This window comes from Gambusia affinis, linkage group LG09 (genome assembly GCF_019740435.1).
Source record: "Gambusia affinis linkage group LG09, SWU_Gaff_1.0, whole genome shotgun sequence".
Lineage (NCBI taxonomy): Eukaryota > Metazoa > Chordata > Actinopteri > Cyprinodontiformes > Poeciliidae > Gambusia > Gambusia affinis.
The window spans coordinates 17098829-17120715 of NC_057876.1; the positions used below are offsets into that span (position 1 = coordinate 17098829).

Consider the following 21887-nt stretch of genomic DNA (forward strand, 5'->3'; position numbering starts at 1 on the left):
TGACGTTTTGCAGAACACACCGCATTGGCTGAACAGATGACCATCCACTCTCACAATCCAGTGCTGTAAACTTCTCAGAAGACCTATTAAACGACATTGGGTTGCCTTTCCTTCCGGTTGGGGGGGAGAACTATTGATCGCAGGGAGTTGAAGTCCAAACAAGTAGCTCCTCTCGCCAGCACATAACCAAGGCATTCATCACAGCAGACACCACCAATATCATGTCAGCGCAAGAGGAGATGCGACCACGGTACAAAACGCTTTACACGGCTTGCCTGAAAAGAGGAAGAGAGAACTGTGCGAGAAATTGTGTTCTACAATAGTTTTAGAAAAAGTGGTAATGAAACCAAGCTTCTGAGTGTTACAGAGATACCTCAGCCCAAAATACAAACCAATGACCCGCTTTACACTCCTGAAGCTAGAGACTGCGTGCCCATCCCACTCTGGAGCTGCTGCAGCGCTGGCCTCTCATCTACTCTGCCCTGTGCTTTTGGTGCCCTCTGTAGACCTCCCGATCGCATCGCCTCCCTCTCCTCCTGCCTCCACGCCCACTGGCCTTGTCCTGCCTGGCTCGTCTCTGGTCCTCTCACGCCCACTGGCCTTGTCCTGCCTGGCTCGTCTCTGGTCCTCTCACGCCCTCTGGCCTTGTCCTGCCTGGCTCGTCTCTGGTCCTGTCCTGCCTGGTCCCACTCTGGTCCTCTCCCCGTCTCCTACGATTCTGCAGCCACGCTGGTCCTGAATCTTCAGATTAACAAAGTCCATTCCTCCCCAATAACTCAGTCCATTTTCCCCGAAAAAATAAAAAATCTTCTGTCTTCGGTAAGTCAAAAAAAAATTTTTTTTCTTCAATTGACTAAAAAACTTTTTTGTTTTATATTGAGAACTAAACTTGTGATCCACTCAAGATGACTACAACTCAGCCATTATTCTGTACAAGGCTTTTTTTTTTGAGTAGAGAAAAATAAAATGAAAAATCTGAGTCAAATTTGACTTCATTTAAAAAAAATAAAAAAAAAATAGAGTTTCCTTTGAAGAAAATACACCGAACTATAATACGGCTTGATTATACTGCACCGGTATAAAAAAAGTTCTGTTTGCCCTTGTTAGCATTTCCTTTTTGTTTTTTTACAGGAATGTAACAATCCATAGGTAAAAAGAAATTCTAAGCCTTTAAGTCTTCTCCAAACTGCATGTCAATGTATACAGACAAATCTATATTGCCATAGGCATTTGGATAAGTAACTGATATAACGTTTAGTTTAAGCCGTTTAAGCCAGTCAAAAAAGAAAAATCTCAAAAGGTTCACCACAGAAACACAACTACTTGTTTTCTTAGGTTATATTACCATAAAAAATGGGCGTTATTATTTGTTAACTGCATTGGAAGCTCAACACCGCCATAGGCATTAGAAAAATTAATGGATATGTTAAGACTAATCCATTTAAGTTGGGCAAAACAAAAAAATCTCAAAGGTTAACCACAGAAACACAAATACTTGTTTTCTTAGGTTAAACTAAACGATCGGGTTATTATTTGTTAATTGTATCGATAGCTCGAAATAGCCACAGGCAAAAGTTAACTGACATGTAAGGATTTTACGCCATTTAAGTCGAATAAACAATACCAAAGGTTCACCACACAAACTATTTTTTTTTTTTAGGTTATGCAGCGTAAAAATTGGGGTTATTATTCGTTAATTGTATCGCAGCTCGAATATGCCATAAGCAAAAATTTACTGATGTTAAGATTTTAACCCGTTTAACTCGGATAAAAAAATATCAAAGCCTCATAGCATAAACGACTATTTGCTTTTTTTTTTTTAAAGTTATGCTGCCGTAATTTTTTTTTCTTCCATTAACTTTACCGGCAGCTCAAAATTGCATTCGAAACATTAACAGACATGTTAAGCCATTGAAGTCGGACAAAAAAGGAAAACTCAAAGGCTCACCACCGAAAAGCAACTACTCGTTTTCTTAGATTATACTACCGTAAAAACGGGGAGTTATTTTCCGTTAACAATCGGCAGTTCACTCAAAGCCATAGTTGGGCATGCGTCTTGAAACATCCCGACCACTCCCCGAAACTTTCTGCCCATTACGTCACGGCGTTATTATAAGTCAACCAACGGCCATTTGCCAACTTTTACGTCACGGCGCCCATATTAAGACTGCAGCAGTTACGAATACCAACTGAAAAAAACAATTTCTCGAAAAACAACAGCTTAAGCCGATTTCTTGTAGAAAGCTTAACAAAAAACATTTAGTCCGAGAAAACAAAAGACAATCAAGTAATGTTCATTTTAAGCGTTCTGAAACTACGTTTTTCACACCAAGCTAGGCGTTAGCTTAGCAATCAAGTTAATAAAAAAAAAGAAAGAAAAAACAGTAATCGCTTTTAGCTTGATAATAGGCTCATTACTAGGTAGATAATGATAAATAAAAAAATATATACAAAAAATAACGTCTATCGAGACTGGAGCCAAATGAACGGTATAAAAAAGAAGAACGACTTATAACAGAAAATATATTGTGCTACGGAATTGAATAATAAAAATAAATCTTCTTTCTAGGATTATCGTTTGATCAAAAAAAGAAAAACGCGTCAACCTGTACCGTTCACCTGCCTTCCTACGTGCGATCAAGAAGTGCGTCGATGTTGTGTGAAACGAAATGGCGTCCTTGCTATTTATATCCATGTGGCTCCACGTCATTCGACTAGGGCAAGATTATTTGTTCATCCGCCCAAAGTAGTTCCTTCTTATTGCAAACAACTATGCATCTAGAAGCGAAATGTAATAAACTACATTGCTGTAATAACTGCTGTACTGCCAGTTATTACAGCAAAACTGTAATAAATGACATTATACGGCAAGCAGTTATTATCTAAATGAAAACGGTTCCATATTATTGTGTATCTATTCAAAATACACAAATCCATTAAAGCATATGGCAATAATATAACCAAGGTTGAAATACAAAAATATTTTTGCTTATTATAAAGATTGTGCTTACATTATTGAGCTTATATCATGATTAAAACATTTTTAAACCAGAGTCATTTGTTACTCTTACTCTTCGAGGAAAGATTTTTTAAAAGAAAACAAAACAGCCGTTGCAGGCTCCGCGGACCGATCTTAACACGGGCATGACAGGGCTCTTCAGAACCGGTTGAAACCAGAATGTAGCTGCGTGAGTTGTCGGATCTACTTTCCTTTTTTACTGCATTGATAAGCAGTTTGCTGTGATTAAAAAACAAAAGAAAGCAGCAGACTCATTACTTTCAACTTCCAGGGACTATATGCAGGAGTTGGTATTTCCATTTCAACTGAACTGTGCTTGTAAACGGTTTCTGGTGTTTGCTGTATTTTATCAAAATCATTTTCTTATTAGCCTCGGTCTCCAAATGCTCATATACTGGTGTTGACACAATGTTATTCTTGAAGACAGGAAATGTGTTAGCGTTGTGTAAGGGGGGAAACAAAGCAAGCTGGAAAACTAGATACATCTAGAAACGTCCAGTGTAATGCAGCTGCTACAATTGTGGAAAACTACCAGTTAAACATTGTAGTTACATTTGTTCACCAGCAGGGGGTGTCATAAAATACGTGCTATGAGTCACGTTTCTCCCAATGATGAAAAAGCTATTTCTCCCTTCCCCCTTGCTTTTCAATGCAGAATTGGGTTTAGGGTTGATTACAATAGAAGAAACAAGTCTGGGCTTCTATCTTATACAACTGTGTGTATTACTGTGTAGCACCCAATTGATCAGCAGCAGTTGGGGGCTGGGAAGTATCCTGAGGCCTAGTTTCAGCCCCACCACAAAGCCAATAAATTGATCTCATTCTCTCCTAAACAGGATAAAGTCAAAGCTGTGCAGACCTTTGAAAGAGAGACTTCTTCATATGAAGAACAAGCCAAACAATGACTTGTAATTATCATTATTGTCCTGAAAGGTTATATTTCTTTGCAAGGAGTCAAAAATCTAGACAAATTATGTTTAAAGTGACAGCTGTAAAGATGTCACTTTAAATCTTAGTCTTTTTAGTTTAGTTTTAAACTATTTAAGGCTAATAGTTTTAGCCTTCCAAAACTATTCAAACCCCTTAAACCTTTGTTACGCTTGGTCACATAAACATAGAACTCAGTGTATTATATTCTGATTTTATTTAAGTCACAAAATATTGACTATTTGTGAAGAGAAAGGAAAATAACATATGACATTCAAATAAAAGAAATTAAAATCTGAAAACTCTAATCTGCATATATATTTAATCACCAATATTTTGCCTCATTTACAGTTGCAAGTCCTTCTCAGCATGTCTTTACTAGCTTTGCAGATTGGATTGAAATATTTGCTCATACCTTTTTCCCCAAATAATCTCAGTTCATTTAGAGTGGGTGGAAAGCATCTCTGTCTGATAATAATTATGCCATTATAATACAAGAATGTGCTAAAATCCAACCCTTTTAATATACCCTTGGCTGTTTGTCCTGCTGGAAGGTGAGGCTCTCCCACATTCTCAAGTATTTTGCCACCTGTAGCAGGTTTGACATATTTAGGCGGAAAGCTAGCAATAGTACGATTGGACTTTCATTTCTGGATAATAAATTGAACTGTGCCCATTAAGGTGCATCAAAGTGAAGAGGGCTCAATACAAATGAATAAAAATCTTCATTTTTAGAAATTGTTAAAAAAAAACCCAAAAAGATGTATCCTTCTCCTTTCAACGCATATTAGAATATAATATGCGTTGATTCATCACATTAAAGGTAAATAAGATACACCAAAGTATTGTGGTTGTAATGTGACATTTCCAAGATAGGGAAATGTTAAAGATGCATGAATATGTTTGCAAGACACTGCTAATAACAAAGTGTTATCTGATGTGGCATATGTAAGCTATATCCACATTCCTACCAGAATTTGAATTGTATTGTTTGCAGTCCTTGAATAATAATTTATTAAAAAACCTTATATTAGCAATCAAATTCACATATCTGTAAATTATACTTAAAATAAATTGGTGTTATAATGAAAAGGTTGAAAAGATGTATGTAGTCTGTTAATTTTATGTAATGAGATGACATACATAGGTTTTGAGTGTGATTATACATGGCTCAGCTACAAGCAGGAAATCTCTTAAAATCAATGGGGGAGAGGAAGGGTAACTCAATAGTTTTGATTGGGTCTATATGCACTTTTTGGAAATAAAAAAAAGTAGAGTACAACTAAAGAAACAAAAAAAATATTGCATTAAAACTGAATGAATAAATATAAAATAAATTTAAACATGATGTTGCATAACCAAGAGTCAGGTTTATTAGTGCAAATAAATAGGGTTTATATAGATTTAGTTTCCTGGTGCTTTGGTCAATTGTGTCCTCTGTGAGGACAAAGGTCCCACTCTTTGTTTTGGTTCAATGAGCACCCAGCTGCTCATGCGTGATGAAAAATCAAGCCACTATCCAGGAATTCATTCATCCCATTATTCTGAAGTTAGATGTTGAGGGAGACAAACTTACACAGGAAGCACACAAGCAAGCCACCTGTGTACTAATTACTCAGAGAGCTGTAATTTTTGTGGAGTGTTGTTTAATTATTTTGAGGACTTTGTAAATTTATTAACTAGATTAGATTACTTTTTTAGCAATATCTGTCAATATGCGTATCAGTTTTTGGAAATGGCTGTGAACTTGGGAGCTATATTTGACTAAACATTAGTCTTGTAGTGAAAACCAGGGTAAAAACAGCCACAGACTAAACAGCAGACATCTAACATCCTGTGGCAGGACAGGATCTGTAGCTTGGGAACCAGAAAAGAGACACATTATGGACAAGTTCTTCAAACCCGTCCACGGACCTTCTTCAGATCAGACTAAGAAACAGAGGAACCACCTTCATCATCATCACCAAGACACTCGTTCACAGAGGTAGGAGGGTTATTTTTACCCAAAGAGAAAGAAAAACTAAATATAGAGTTTCATAGTAAACATAAAAATGTTTACAGAAACTGTATAGAAATAGATTGTAATTTTTTCCTCACTGTTTTCTATTAAATCAGACTACGCTCTTCCTGTTTGTGGTCATTACAATTAGCAAAATTAATTAATTTTCAGAAAAATAATAGAAATTATGTTTTTGAACATTTGAACTTTTGTCAAACTCGCATATGATTCCTTAGCATTTGAGTTGTTGGAAACATTTTGGGTAAAGCATTGTCTTGTTTCCTTGAATTCTGGCCCATTCTTAATGAAGTGATGTAACTGAGGGAGTTTGAAGACCATCTTGTCTGCACATTTGCCCACAAATTTTCAGTAGACTGAGATCTGGACCTCATGATGGTCACTCCAAGACAATGACTTTGTTGTATTATCTGCATCACTGTCTGTTTGGAGGACTCATTCATGCCCAAGCTTTAAAATCCTAGCAGATATACTTAAATGTTGCTTCTGTATTCACACATAATGTTATGTTAGCATCCATTTTGTAAGGTGCACCAGTCGCTGCTGCAGCAAAACACCTACACAAGTTAGTTTACTTCACATTTGAGATGTTGTTCTCAGCAATGCAAACTTCTACCTTGTTTTTACTGTTGTAAAAAATGTTACTATGATTAGTTTTATCAGTCCATTGGACATTTTTCCAAACAACAGTGAGCATGCATGATGTTGCAGGAGTTAAGACCATTGCCTTGCTTTCTCCAAGGATCCACAAAAATTAAAAGGGTGTAGAAATGGATGGATGAGTGGATGGATGGGAAGATGTCTTGTAACTCTTGCATCATCTTGGCTTTCACAAATTGTTTAGGCATAGTAGGCATAGTAATCTTTACTGTATTCAAATTTCTAACTTTGAAGAAAGTATTTAAAAATAGCTAAATTGAAACTCACTTACATTTTTCTGGCATTCAGCAAATAGAAATTATTTTGTTAATTCTAACTGACTTTAATCAAGAAACATTCACATGTGTTTCATGTTCTTTTAAAGTATCTGTTGAAATGTGTTTTTAACTCCACGTGTGAATACAATTAGCTGTTTATGTTTTTATTTTTATTTGATGTAGGTATACGAAGCTCGATGACAGTGATAGGCATACAGATGACAGCCGGGGACACCATGGCCGCCACCAGTACAATGAATATCTCTATGACACCCCCCATACCGATGCCCAGTATCTGTATCACCAAGACATTGAGAAACTTTACGACCACCGCACTTCTGTTACCCTCTCCAGGGCCTCTTCCTCTTCCCTCTCCTCCACTTCTTCCTCCTCTTCCACTTCTTGGTACACAGAGACAAGTGTTAACGATCCCTTCTCCCTTCAGCATGCTGAGAGGCCACAGCATTCCCTGTCCTGCTCCAATATCTCGGATGTGCGCAGAGCTTTCAGAGATGACGACAGCAGCGAGCCCATTGTCTTTGCCACTGTCAAGCACAGCAAAAGGGGCAACATTGTCAGCAGGTTGGATGACGGCTCACAACAAAGCAGAAGGAATGATCTCTACGACCTGAACAGAGGTCACAGTCGAAGTGAAGAAAGGCTTCTGCAGTGCAATGAAGTACATGGTGGTAGAGTACGATCCAAAGTGTCAACAATCGACCACGGGCCCTTGTATAAGACAACTAGTCTGAACCGAAGCTTGGCTTTCAGTGAGGAGGACATTCTTTTAGGGGTACCCAGGGGTCCTAAGAGGGCTGTCTCTTCGAGTCAGTTACCCAGCAAGGGGATACTCAAAAACAAGGAGAGTAATAATGACATTCGCAAGGCTAAGTCAATGGAGGTACTTTCTCCAAGAGTCAACACAGGAGAAGGTCAAAGTGGGCAGAAAGGGAAAGGGATCACTCAGGCTGAGATAGAGCAAGCCCGGGCCAACTTTGTGGAGGGAAAGTTGCAGTTTTCAGCTTTTTTAGATGAGATCACAAAACAGGTCATGAGTCCTTCCCAACTTTCCATCTTTGGCGTGAACACCAATAAAACTACTGAAAAGACCCATTCCCCAGGCCCCAAACCTGAGCCGGTCAAGCCTGAGCTTCCTCCCAAGAAGCACAGAGCTGGGAAATGGAGTGACACCGAGTTGCCGTTGAAGCACCACAGCAGGCAGGTGAAACCGACCATTGACTCTCGAAAACATTCAGACTGCTCCGATTCGGACAAGCTGACAACATACGCAGCAAGGAAGCACCGCGGCAGCCCCCCACCTCGTCATTACACGCCATCTGCCAGCCAGGGACAGAAAGACACGAGGCCCTCTCCAACTGGAGACTCCTTCTCAGGGGACAAATACGGCAGATATGGGCCTCACCATACAGACGGAACCAGCACAAGTCCTGAACCAGCCCAACCCAAGCTGCGCCACCCCCATAAATACTACCCCAGCAACTTTCAAAACCAAAACCCACATACCCAACACTTCCCTATGAAGTCGCACCATGAGGCTGAGCATGGAGGGCCGAGCAACTCGCCTCCACACTCATCCCAGCTTGCAAGACAAGGGTTCGGCTCTGAGTCCTCATCCACAAAGTCCGACTCATCCAGGGGCCGAGACACTGCCTCCACGGCTACCAGCTACAGTTCAGAGCAGGGAGGCCAATACCAGTCACAGCCCTTGGGGATCTCTAAGCAGCACAGGGTAAGGTAACGCCACTAAAATGTCTGATAGTTTTAGCATAAAAAAGATCTAGGCCTTAGCTGACTAAAATCCAACTCAAGTTTTCTTCATCTGAGCTGTTCCTCATTTTTCACCCTTCAAAGCCCACCGATGTGAATGATATTCCAAACAAAGATTAGTTTTCACACATTGTCTTTACACATAAAGGTAAAAACAAAGAACATTTTTTAAAAAGGTGCACAAAAGTGGTGTTTCGATTAAAGCTGTGCAGTCTGTAAGCAGCCACAACCAGCAACAGCCAACTTGTTTCAGTCTACAACACACATTAATGTCAGCTCAAGTCACTTTGGTAAACAAAACCTGTTCAAACCCAAAAGACAATAGCCCATTTTGACCTATAGTTTATTTAAAACAAAGGGAGTTTTCCGTTGAAATGCACAGTGGACTCCACATTTATTATCGCTCTTGGTAAGGATGTGTAAAATGTCTCAAAACAAGTTTTTTGTTGCAGTACCAAATTAAAAACGCAGAACCTTAAAATTAATATTTGGAGAAAATGTTTTTCCCCATGCTCTGGATCATGATCAAGCATTGTTTCCAGTTCCAGTTTCTTTTAACATTTTAATTATTTTAACTCAGAATATTAGAGGCAACATTAACACACATCTGCCTTACTTTCTTGACTTAGAACTGTGTGTCCGTCATAAATCTTTTGGAGTACTACTTCAGGATTCTCAGACACCATTATCAGTTTAATAGTAATACGCAAGTCACGAAAATTAACATGCATGTTCCTTGCTTCATGTTCTCTTGTCTTTCCCTTTTTTAAGAGAAATTGGAGAAACAGCCCCATTCTAATTTTTAAATTCTGGGTCAGAATTTAAAAGTTAATGGATACTTTAATCTGTTTAGTAAGCACGTATTTTGAAAATATATATGCAGGCACCTTACTTGATTGGATGCTCTCTGATCATTCCCATTTTAGAGAGATATTGGCTTATGTCATGGATGTGGATGGATTACAAAATAAAAGTTTCTTGACACTGATTAACTCAATAAATAAATTATAACTTATAAAGATCAGGACAAATATATATTAATTGTATATATCTTCTTCTCTTTCCTATTTTGTAGGGAAGTGGGCCTCTGACGATCTTATTAAGCATTCATTTGATAGACATGCTTATTATTTCTTAATAATAAATATCACTATTTATTTTCCCTCCACTAAATACAGATACTAAAATTAAAGGTTGAATTTTTCAACTCTTTTGGCTTGCATAATTATTATATTTATAATAAACATAATAATTTGCCCACACAAGTTCAGAATTAAGTCCATCAAATGACCCAGCAGAATGAAACTGTTGATTATGGTGTAAAATTAGCCCAGATGAAGCTCTGAAGACAGATATAGCACTAAACCCCTCTACAGAGTGAAGTGCCTGAGCAAATTAAAAGCAACAGTCCTTCTTTCTTGCAGAGGCAGTGCAGCTGAGTCAGAGGGTACGAGTGGGATGTGTCAAATACTCCGCATTGCAAGCTGACTCATCCTCCAGCTATGCAGCAAATGACTCTCCGGTGTTTTTCCTTTGAAAAGCTCTAATTTATCACTATTGTGACGTTTTGTTTGTTCCTTCTTCTGTTCTCTGAAATGACTGTGCATTCAGAAAATGAAACAGCACTCCTACAACCATTAGTAGGTCATTCCAGATACCTCGATGAGAACTGGTATGAGGATCATTTTACACGTCATTATATAAGACTTCCCTTTCTTTCCATGGGGTGTTGGAACGGCTCATACATGGTGACAACAGGAAAAACCGGGGAACATTTTAGTCTCACAGAACAGATCGATACTGGTGGGACTGCAGGCGTTATTCAATAATTTATTGGATCTCTCAGGTTGCCAGTAATGTGGTCGAGGCGTGTCCTGGTTATACAATCTCTGTTGTCGTAACTCTATCCTATCTCTGTTTGCTTGGCAATTATATAATGTGAAGCTAGTTCTTTAGTTATATGTGTTGTCATTTAAATCTCCAAATCTCTGGAATTCAAGATAAATTATGCAAACTGTGGAGCTGAAGAGCTTTGATTCAGCCACAGGGCTGTAGAAATAATCCCTCCCAGATTCAGATACAATCAGAACATCTACAATTTAACGAACCTAAAATTCTCTTAAAACATATTGTATAATATTTATCAGAAGCCTTCTGTCCTTATATTTTCTGCCATCTCTCACTTCCTGTCTATGTGTTCTTGTCTTTATTATAGAACGTGCTGTGCAATCCGGACCACCTTCAGTAAGTGTCCTCTGTGTTTGTCTTTTTTCTCTCTTGATTCGCTCTGTATGAGAGGATTTATTGACCCCGTTAATGAGTGTTCTCCTGTTTAAAAAAAGAGGGGGAGGTTTAGTCATGTAACTAATTTATGTAACAAACTTGATCTCATTACTGATGCAGTCTCATGAAAGGATGTGGGGGGGAGGGGTCATCAAAATACTAGATTTCGTCCATTTTGCACTAGTAAAGATTATTTATTTATTTATTATTTTTGCAAATTTGTTCATTATTAAATATTTAAAAGTCAGAAATAAATTCCTCTACTATTTCCCAATTACACCTTCATACTCCTGCTTTAAAGCACATTCATTAAAAAGTACAAAGACTTTGGAGCCAGATGATGGGTTCTGTATGGTCTGGTCCTTGATTTCATTCCTATATTGTAAAAAATAAGTCATTCATTGGTACTACATATGTCTTGTTAATGTAGTAAAAACTACACTAGAGTTGTTTAACTGACAGTTTTTACACAGGAAAAATCAAGGGAAGATCTGCCATAAACAGTCCAGTTTAGGAATTGAACCAGAGACAGCTGCAGTGAAGTTTTGAGTATCCAGTCAGAAATACATAAAAAAAAATGGTTAGAAATGCAACAAAAAGCAGGAATTCTGAGTTGTGGTCTTAATAAAGCTTTAAAGTTTAATAAACAACATGGCTGCTGCTGCACATAGCACTATGTGCAGGTTTCAGATATGAACTATCTGCTCTTCTGACTGTGTGTCTCTCTTTAAACCAGTGGAACAGATTGTACTATTCAGTCTTGTGTAGCAAACATTTCCCTTCAGTTGTTTTTTATTCATAACATGAAGAGGAATACATAATATCTCTTTGGATTGACATAAGTAGCACAATGATTTGCAACCAGAACATACTCAAATCAGCTTTGACATACTAATTCCTTCATCACAGTCCCAAATTATGAGATACATTGATATGATGAGTAGTTTTGGTTACAAACTAAAAGCTTCTACTTATTTTATCATATTTTACATGAACAAAGAGTTTATTTTCCTCTTTTAGAGAGAACCCACTACAACATTTATCATAGTAACCATGCCCACTTCCACTTTCTGGCCAATCACAGTTTCAACTGAAAAACAATTGTGCTAGTAGCGAGACTGGGCCAAAAATTACTTTCTCTTGTTTTTGCAGCTCCAGGAGGGAGAACATTATTTTCTGTTCTTGCAGAAAGGGTCTTGGCTTTAAATGGGAAACCTAGCCTCACAGTGAGCTGGTCTTGCATTCAGAAGTTGCAGTTTTTGAATCCCAAACCAGATAAAGACCAATTTAGAAACTGAAATTGTTAGTCCTCGTGAGTTGGAAATCCCCAAGAAGTCCCAAGGGCAGGTATTTTAATAAGTCTTTCTGTTGCATCAAATATAGGAAAAATTGCTAGACTGAAGAGTTAACTATCATGTCATTTGTATCTCATCAAGCCAGATTTCCACTGGTGTACTGGCAACATTATTGTACAGTCTATTTCCATCCAAATTGACCAAATGTGTGAGTGCTTAAAATAGAGAAGAATACATAGTTATTGGCTTGTTTTACTAATAGTTGTTTGCACCACAAGAAAAGGCTAATCACGCTGGTTTTCCAGCTTACTTGTAGAACAAGCTCCATACAGTGACGTAACGATGTGCACCTCTAAAGCTGAACTTCCAGAACAAAAATTCACTCAGGAAATGATATACAGGTTTGGATGAAGGCCTAACGAGAAATATCTGTTATGGTGAATAAATTTGTACTCAGAGTTCACATTTCAGAGATTTCTTAGGAAAGGATTCTCACATTGAACATCTGGGATGTCCTCAAAGAGCCCCAGAGTTAGAAATCCAGTACAGGTTTTACATAATATACAAAGCTTCAACATTTAGAGATCTGTTATTTGATTGGATTGTATCTCAGGACAGCAGTGGTCAGAACTCACTGAATTCAGAGGTCGTTCAGTAGACACTTCTTCAGTATCCAACATGGCTGCTCCATGTATAAATGTTGTGAAAGTTTTGGGAATAAACAGTTCCTTTCTTTTATCTGTGCTGTTCTGTCTCTGTTTATCCATATTTTTCTTGTTCATACAACAGAAATATGTTCTGCTTACAGTTTTGCCGCCAATGGTTTTCCAACTTTGAAAGGGAAAGCATTGAACTCAGATCTGATGCCAATCCTAGATCCAAAGATTGTCTTTCAAGCTCCATGTGAATGTAGAATTTGAAGTGTAGATTAGTTGTAGACTGAAAATGAAACCAGGACCTTCTGGTTCATCGGACTCGTAAACTACAAAAATGAAACAGAAGGATTTCTGATGCGGGATTTCCTACATGGAAAGTCCCCAGAGTTTGATAGAGCTGCTGCATATCTAAAACCTTTGGTCTGTTTTTATGTCACAGCTACACGTATCTGAAGAGTATGTTTGTGTTTATTACTGCTTAAATGGGTTGATTGGAGGGAAATACATTGCTATTGGTTAGTAATGCTAACAGCAGTTAGCGCCTCAACAACGAGACAATCAAACTGATTATACCAGCTACTATTAGGCCCAAATCTCACATCCTGCCACCAACACATAGCGAATTAAGATGTCTCCATCTTAATTCAGATGGACACATACAATAACATGTGAAGAGCATATTTATATGATCTAATAGGATTGTACATAGGAGAGTTTTGGATTTTTGCCTGTTTTCTATAAAGAGTGGTCCTTCCTTTAAAATAACTCGATTTAAGATAAAACTGCTATGAATGCAACAGCAGGGGATGATTAAATTTACCCAGCAATAACTCAAAACAGGATGTTTTACAATATGTTACTCAGATTTTCCTGATATCCCTTAGCCCTGTCTTTGCAGCACAAAGCAGACATCTCCAGTCCTTATTTATGGAGTCAAGCTCTCCTCCCCTCCCCCATCTCCGTGCTCAGGGCGTTGCAGGAGGAGAATGCTGATCTCCACCAGAACCTGCTGCAGACCGTGGTTTGCATTGAGAGCCTGGAGGCAGAGCTGCAGAGGACCAGAGACGAGCTCAGTCATGTCAAGGAGAAACATAAAAGGTGATTTGTGCAGATAAATAAGGCAGATCTTTAAATGTGCAGCAAGATGACACAAAAAATACCACATATAAGAGACGGTCACTGTAATGCAAGGCCTTGCACAAGGATGTTATAGATTGAAGAATCTATGCAGCATTCTGCATCAGCAGTAAGAGCCATAGAGTTTACCACATTAACAGAGAGAGGCCAACTAAAACCGTCCACACTCGCTGGTCAGGCCCGAATCTGTTACCAAACAACTGGTGCTGCATACTAAGCACATACCAGTCATTCCTCGGCATGCTGCAGCTACTGGGATGAATGGTTGCCTCACACTGGGCTCCAGTTGGGAGTCATTTGTTCCACATTTATTATTTTCAAGTGTACGTTTGCTACTCTCAGACAGCTGCCATTACATGTCCAGAAGCTCGGCTTAAATAATAATTATGTATTTATTTTCTGTTGTTACAAAGCCTGCTGCAGACACATAGTGGGACGAAAGAGGCAAATAATCTACTGGGAGAGCACCTTCAGGTGAGACTTTGGGTGTAATGATAATGAAAAAATAAATGTGCCTTGTTTTGCCACTTGTTGCATTAAAAGCCTAATGTGTTACGCTGTTCTTCTCCCGTGTGTTTGCAGTCGGAGAGCCTGAGCAGTGAGAGAAAATTTCTGCTGAATCGCGTCTCCCAGCTGGGCTCGGAGCTGAACGACGCCCACAGGACCATCGCGGCTCTGGAGAACATTAATGTGAGTATACCGCCATCTAATGGATACTGATGCACACTTCAACTCAAGGCCAACTAAAAGCTGTCCTGGGGAGAGGGCCCTAAAATCGCTTTTAAAAAGGAGAAAAAAGTAGAATAACTGAAAATACTACCACTATTTTACCAAAAGTAAAGATAGATCACCATTATGTGTGACATCTGCTGCTTCACTTTTACACTGACTTTTATTTTATTACCACCAGATACACATTATTTCTAATATTAGCCATATTAAAATCTTTGCTTATTTGCATAATTCATTAAGGTAAAAACATTTAGATTGCATGGCTGATAATAATATTTTTTATTGTCTTTCTCTGAAGTTGTGGAGTGCAGTAGCTACTTTTTGGTGCTGTAAATTCCAACAAATATCAACTAAAAACACAAAATTTTGGAAGTTATACATAAATACAATGACAGCATGAGGGAGTAACCTTTATTTATTCATAAATAAAAGTTTATGCAGGGATTGCCAACAAATAAAAAAATTAACATATTTGTAAAAAATGTAATCTAAAAATCTATTTTGTAAATCTTTGTAGTTTTAACAGCCTGAGGTTCTTGACCTGGAGGACCCGTTGCTTATGTGTGAGAATGTGAAAAGACAGCTGTAGTTTCGCCCTAAACAGATTTGAACTTTGTGGAAGAGTACCAAGAAAAAAATGTTGCTAATAAAAGGCAGATGGAGCTAAGTACTAGGGAAATCCTGTGAACCTGAGAGTTGAACACGTCCCTTCTCAGGTTTAAATTTATAAAAACAAACACTGAAAATCCTAGTCTTATTTGGTCACGTCAAGTTCTAAAAACTTCAGCCAACCAATTAATCTTCGTTGGTAGTTAATTAAAACAATGAAAACTTGGGGAAATTGTCAAATACTCACAGTGAGAGTTTGTTTTACAGTACAAGGACGTGTCAATAAGAGCGCACTGGTTAGTTAGTCCATAAGATGGCCTAACTGGTTTCCTGTCCTAATTTGATAATCATTGACATTATATACTATGAACTAAAATGGTCCAGACTCAGACAAAATGTTTTTGTTCAGAACAGAGAATATGCACAGATGATCTGACCAGAGTGTCTTATCAGCTGATCCCACTTCCTGCCAGTATTTGACCCAGCTTGGTGTGTTTATCAAACACGCTGGGTCACAGTGATCATCCCATGCTCCCGTTGCCTTGAACTGGCACTCATAAAAGTATCCATGCCCTCCTTTCAGGTATCCAAATCCCTTTCTCTAAATGAAGGTTTTTCTACCTCAGCCATCAGCTAAGCTAATAAAATGCATCAAGATTTGTGACTAAAATTTACAAAACGTGACAACACTTTTGCAAGTTGTTTTATGTCAACTAAGGTTAAAAAACTTCTTTAACATTTTTGTGTCTCTAAGCCATTTGAAAAGATACAAAGTGGGCATTTTTATTGATTAGGTTAAGCTGTTAAAAAGCACAGGAAGTTTTTGTGCTGCTGATCTCACCACATTTCAGAGTCAGACTTTCTGTCAGGTTGTTTCCAACCTTTATACTCTCTGCAGCAACTTTGAGGGAGGATTGGTCTCAGAAATAGTAGGTTATCATTTTATCAAACAAAAACAAAGGAGTAAAAATGTGTTGAAAACAATTATGCTCGATTTTGATTTGATTTTGTTTGATTTTGTTTCAGTTCCTGTACACCAAAAACAAAAGTTATCTCAGGAAAGGCGGAGATGAGTGTAGACACAGATTGAGGGATCAAAGTGCTTCATGGGAAGTACAAAGGCTTCACATACTAAACCATGAAATCATCATTAACTTGAACAAATGTTGAAGCTAAATATGCTTCAGGAACTGAGTACTTTGAGTAGAGTTGGAGACTTCTTCCTAATTCTAATTTAAAATCGAATTTAAAATAGAAAAGGACAAAACAACAAGATCTGTGGGCTCTAAGTGTGCAGACTGCCATTTGTCAGCTCTAGGGAGCCTATCAGGACTTAATTTCAGGATATATTGAGAGAAAAGTCATGGATGCAGGGCATCAGCCTCTTAATGACTCTTTTAAAGTCTCAAGTAATTATCTGTTTTGTGCAGCAGGGATGTGCTAGACAGAACTATATGTTATATCTTACGCAGAGCTGGAGTTATCCTCCTTATTCCAAACTGGAAAAACTTTATGAAGTTTTAAAATACCAGACTTTCTTATTTTCTATGTTTATTGTGCAAGAGTTTGAAGTCATCTTTAAGATATAGAACAATGAGGTTCTTGTAATCTAACAAAAGGCAAAAAAAAGAGGTTATTTCTGTTCCATAATTGATGGAACAGGATATTTAGAATTGCTAAAAGAAAAACAAAAAACAAGCAAAAAATAATCATCACATACACTAAAAAACACAAAGCACTTCACAAAATAACAAAAGCTTGAGACATTGTCACAGTAAAACAAATAACAAAATTTAAGCAAATAAAAAGCCAAAACATGATAGAAAAGAAACATCAGTTGTTGCCTTTTGCAGAAAACCTTCTGTCCACAGTAATTATTTGAAAGAGCTTCCATTTTCTGACGATTTCAGGGAGTTGGTCCAAAAATAATGAGCAGAGGAACTCAGTGCTGCCTCCTTGTGTCGGTTCTGGTTCTGTGAACAGATTTCAGATGACCTGAGGGGTTTGCATGTTTCATACCTGAAATACATTTTGACCCAAGGTGAACTCAGTGCCTTCTAGACCATTAGCACAATTTAACAATCTATCTGTTGACAAACAGGACAGAATAATGTAGGGAAATGTGTAAAATTATTTTCTGGGGTGAGTCAGGACTCTGGATTAGATTTGAACTGCAGTGTCCTGCTTTGAAAAGCAACCATATATTCTGTTTGCAAGTGGACGGTTTAGGTGATAAAATTTCAGTCTGAAGTCTTTATGTTCACCTTCTTCTGCGCTATTTAGCTCCAGGAGCTTACTTCAGTTTTATCTTCTGACCTCTAATTTTTTTTCATTAAGCTGGAGAAAATTCTGACTCGTTTACTCAAATTATATTGTATAAACTGATTCACAGAGGACAGCCAATTTGGACACAGAATGTTATTGGCATGTTCAATTGTTCACCTTCCTTAAACTTAAGCTCTTACAGTCAATGCATAAATGTTTAGAATTTCTAAACATTTGTAAAAATGTTATAATGTGGAAATGCTAAAAAAAAGTTTGTCGGAAGCTTGAATTACACAATTAAATATAATCATACGTTATTTAATGATGTGATTCTGTATTGAAAGGTCAATTTTAAATGACACTTGTTTAAGGTCTTCAGAAGGATTTCCCAGATTCTGTGTGAAAATCCATTTTGATGAAGATATACTGAGATTCATATGTGTTATATGAGCTCTGTCTTGATTGGTTTGGAGAAAGTACCATTTGTGTTTGTAACTTTGGTCTGCTTTATTCCTGAATCTAAATCTGAATCTGGTCTTTTGGATGTTTCTCAGCTCCAGTCATCTACAGACTGAAGATTTTCCCCTTCCGCTTAGCAAAATATACTCTTGTTGCTCGGATTTAAGTATGAACTTTGGCCATTTTAACACCTGTATATACAGTACTTTGATCTAAACCAGTGTTTTTCAAAGTGGTGGCCGCGGTCCCGTTGGGAGCCACCAGGTGGAGCTTTGAGGCCTCAGAAAGCTGGAGGGAAGCTTTGAAAAAAAAATAAAATAAATAAAAAATCAATAATTTAAATCAAATACTTTTTAAAATCACAACTTTTTAATACATTTTTTAACATTTTTATAAAATACATTAAAATAACTTACTGCGTTATTACTTGAAATACTCGTGTTGATTGGCTGCCAGTAAAATTCATGGAGCCGTTTCTCTCCTCAAGCTAGCTTAGCAAGTGCAAAATTAAAAAGATTTTGACAAAATGAAGACCAAAGAAACACCCTGCGGCAAAAAAATCCTTAGAAACTCACGGAAAACTAAAATCAGAATGCATGAGGCAGCATTTATGCTAAATAAATTTATTAATTAATCATGGAATAGTGAAAAAAGTGAAAAAAATAATTTTAAAAGTCGGTGTTTCTTTACATTGTCTGAGAGTTTGCTAAGGGGTCTTTGCCCAGAAGCTAATTGTTTAGGGGCCCATGATATGGAAAAGTTTTGATCTAAACCTTTGTTGTAGCTCCTGTGAACCTCTGGGATTGTAATTAATAACACATGCTGGTTATTTCAACACTGTTTTTGTCAAGTGATGAAATGACTTTCCATGACAAAATGTCACTAAAAATACACGCAATATATTATTTTAAATAAATCTTTTATCATTAATATGGGCACTAAGTGCTTTTTTCCACATTAGGAAATGTATCCATCCACTTTTCTGCAAAGATTTATTTTTCTTTCTTTTAAACCTAAAGCACATAGCTCTTTAAAAATGGTAACAAATTTCCCAAAGTAGATATTTACCAACATTTATAAGTTTTCTATGATTTAAAAGGTCATGTACCATCTGCAGCGCTAACAGCAAATAGTTAACGTGTGCTTGGTTTCTTCCCTGCAGGTGCCAGTTTTGGTAAAGGAGCTCCTGGAGAAATATTTTGGTTCTGCTGAAGCCATTCAACATTTTCTCACAACCTCTTTTCCGACCAGCCAGTCCCAGCAGACAGATGGCCAATCCTGCGATCCCAAAGCAGAGGAAGCAGCCCAGGGTTGCCTGAGCGAGTCAGAGGCAGGTCGGCAAAGGGTCACGGCCTTCATGCCGATTAAACAGCCTCTGACCCCAGCTAAAAACGAGGGCAATCTTCCAGGCCAGCATGAGTCCGCTCACAGCCCATCGTTCTCTCTGGCTGATATGGGAGCTGTTTCCTATAAAACCACAGCTCCCAGTTATGCTGCCAGACCACAGCCTGTTTACCCACAAACCCAGCAGCAGTTACTGCGGAGCGCTGCCCACACAGACACCGCTCCAGACCCTCCGCACGCCCACGCAGCAGGTGACAGATGGGAAGGAAGAGGAGGGTTGAAGGTGCTGCTCTTTGAGCAGGATGCAGGGGATGTGAACTCCATGTCGGCCCAGCAGATCCTGGATGATTTCATGCATCATCTGCAGGCACACAAGGAGGCTGGGGGAGGGAAGGAGCAGCAGAGTGGGCAGGAGTGGATGAACGGGGTGGAACAGGCAGGGAAAGTGGGAGACTGAGATCTCCGTCTGAGGAGTTTATTCCTGTCCTAATTATTTGCCAGCAGTGATTATTCTTTAGGTGGCTAAAAAAGTCAGATGGCGTAGATTTATTTAATTAATACATGATGTTGTGTTTGTAGAGTTTTATATAGCTGAATAAAGCTAGCACTTTAAGGTTGGAAATGTGAAAACAGTTCAGAGCAACTTTTTCAAACAAAAAGAAGAGATTTGTATGTGTCATCTGGAATGTTGCATCTATAAAAGAAGCAGTAAATATTATTTTTTAATATTCACACAATGTGTTTTCTATCAAAACATGTTGTGAGTTGTAGTCCCCAAAACAGAGCAGAATATACCGTTACATATTAGTAACACTGAATAGAAAGTCCTCATTAACTCTCAAAATGTAGGACATTTGTTTAACAACTAAACAAAAATAGATTTTGAATAATAGACAAGATTTCAGATAAAAATTGTTCACTCAGTTTCATTTACTCAGGCTTCAATAGAGCCTTAATATGAATTAGCACAAGCAAAGACAAAAACAAGCAAATTTATACACCTGGGGTTTCAACAACACGAAAAAACGCAACTGGAAAGTTTAAACAGAAGATCTTTCTGTTAATTTTATGTAATTTGTGCAATATTAAGTCTTTTTAACTGAGGAAAAATACAAGTTTAAAGAGAAAATTAGCAAAATGCTAAGAAAATCTCAAACACGTTGAAAACATATTTGGCCACAGTTGAAATTACATCATGCTTAAATGTAAACTCTTTAATGTGTCATCAGTTCCCATTTTTCAGCTGTAAAAACTTCTCCTCGTCTTGGAGAGGTTTTCATAAAGCATTTCTGTGTTGATTGTGTGCGCATTTGTTCTGTAGAGCATTTAGGAGGTCAGGCACTGATGCTGGATGCAAAGGTCTGGCTGGCCTTGGAATCTTTATTCCAAACCTGTTAACATACAACTCACGTCAAGATAACTGGATTAAAGTCTGGATTATGTCAATGAGATGTCATAAAATGTCTTTACTGGACTATAATGAATTAAAAACGTTTAACTAACTCTCCAATTAAAGGTGGAGGCCATATACTTTTGTTAATGTTGTCTATCTCATCATATGTAATGTTTTTAAAATGCTTTCCTGTGTTAGCCAGCACTATGAGTTAAGTGTGTGAGTAAAGATGAGCATGAATGCATAGATGTACATACTTCACAGAATGTATAATTATTTAACACAATGGTCCTTCCAAGTTAAAATAATAGAGGCTCTTTGCTGTTTTAGTGACTTTGATGTACAGTAAAATATGAATGTAAGTAATATGAATGGATTTTGAAGCTGTAGATTAAATAAAGAGCAGAATTAAAATTATTTTAGTCTGTATAATTTCAGAGTTTCACTATTAAATGTGCACAGTGTGTTAAATCTGTGTGTCTGTTTTACTGCTACAAATAAAGATGACTGTAAATGGCTTGGAATATAGACTTATACGTATTTATAATTTTTGTGTGATAATCATCAACTTTATTTCTTCCTTCAAAATAAAGTTGTGTTGTTCTTAGCATGGAATACCAAATAAATCACCGGGGTGTGAATACTTTTACCAGAAACTGTAAAAGTCAATAACACAACTCCCCAAGCTAACTGGAGCTCTGATTCAAGCTGTCATAAATACTTAAAATGACAGTTTAAGCCAATTGGTCCCACCTCACAACCTCCCCACATAATCCTCTGCAGGCATAGCTCCTCTCATACTTTTTTTACATTCTTTAATTAATAAAAGTTTATTCTAAGACCAGTTATTCTTAACTAGGAATCAGAGAATTGAGAAATTCAGATCATTTTGACTCAAAACTGCACATCAAATCGACTTGTTTTTATGTGAAACAATAATCAGATTGAGGTCAGTTTTGTCACTTAGTTGAAGAAATTACTATGACAGTTTTTGACTCTGACAGACAACAATCTTCAAACAACCGCAAAGCATTTCCTGTTTCTTT

The 21887-nt window shown here is 37.6% G+C and overlaps 1 protein-coding gene across 1 annotated transcript; it reads left to right on the forward strand.

Moving 5' to 3' along the window:
• Window positions 1-5681: 5681 nt before the first annotated feature.
• si:ch211-276i12.4 lies at window positions 5682-21439 on the forward strand. Its single transcript, XM_044126979.1, has 7 exons — window positions 5682-5930; window positions 7064-8630; window positions 10884-10912; window positions 13872-14000; window positions 14453-14513; window positions 14622-14729; window positions 19267-21439. The coding sequence occupies exons 1-7, from the start codon at window positions 5830-5832 to the stop codon at window positions 19903-19905; spliced, it is 2634 nt and encodes an 877-aa protein (XP_043982914.1). The 5' UTR covers window positions 5682-5829; the 3' UTR covers window positions 19906-21439.
• Window positions 21440-21887: the final 448 nt, after the last annotated feature.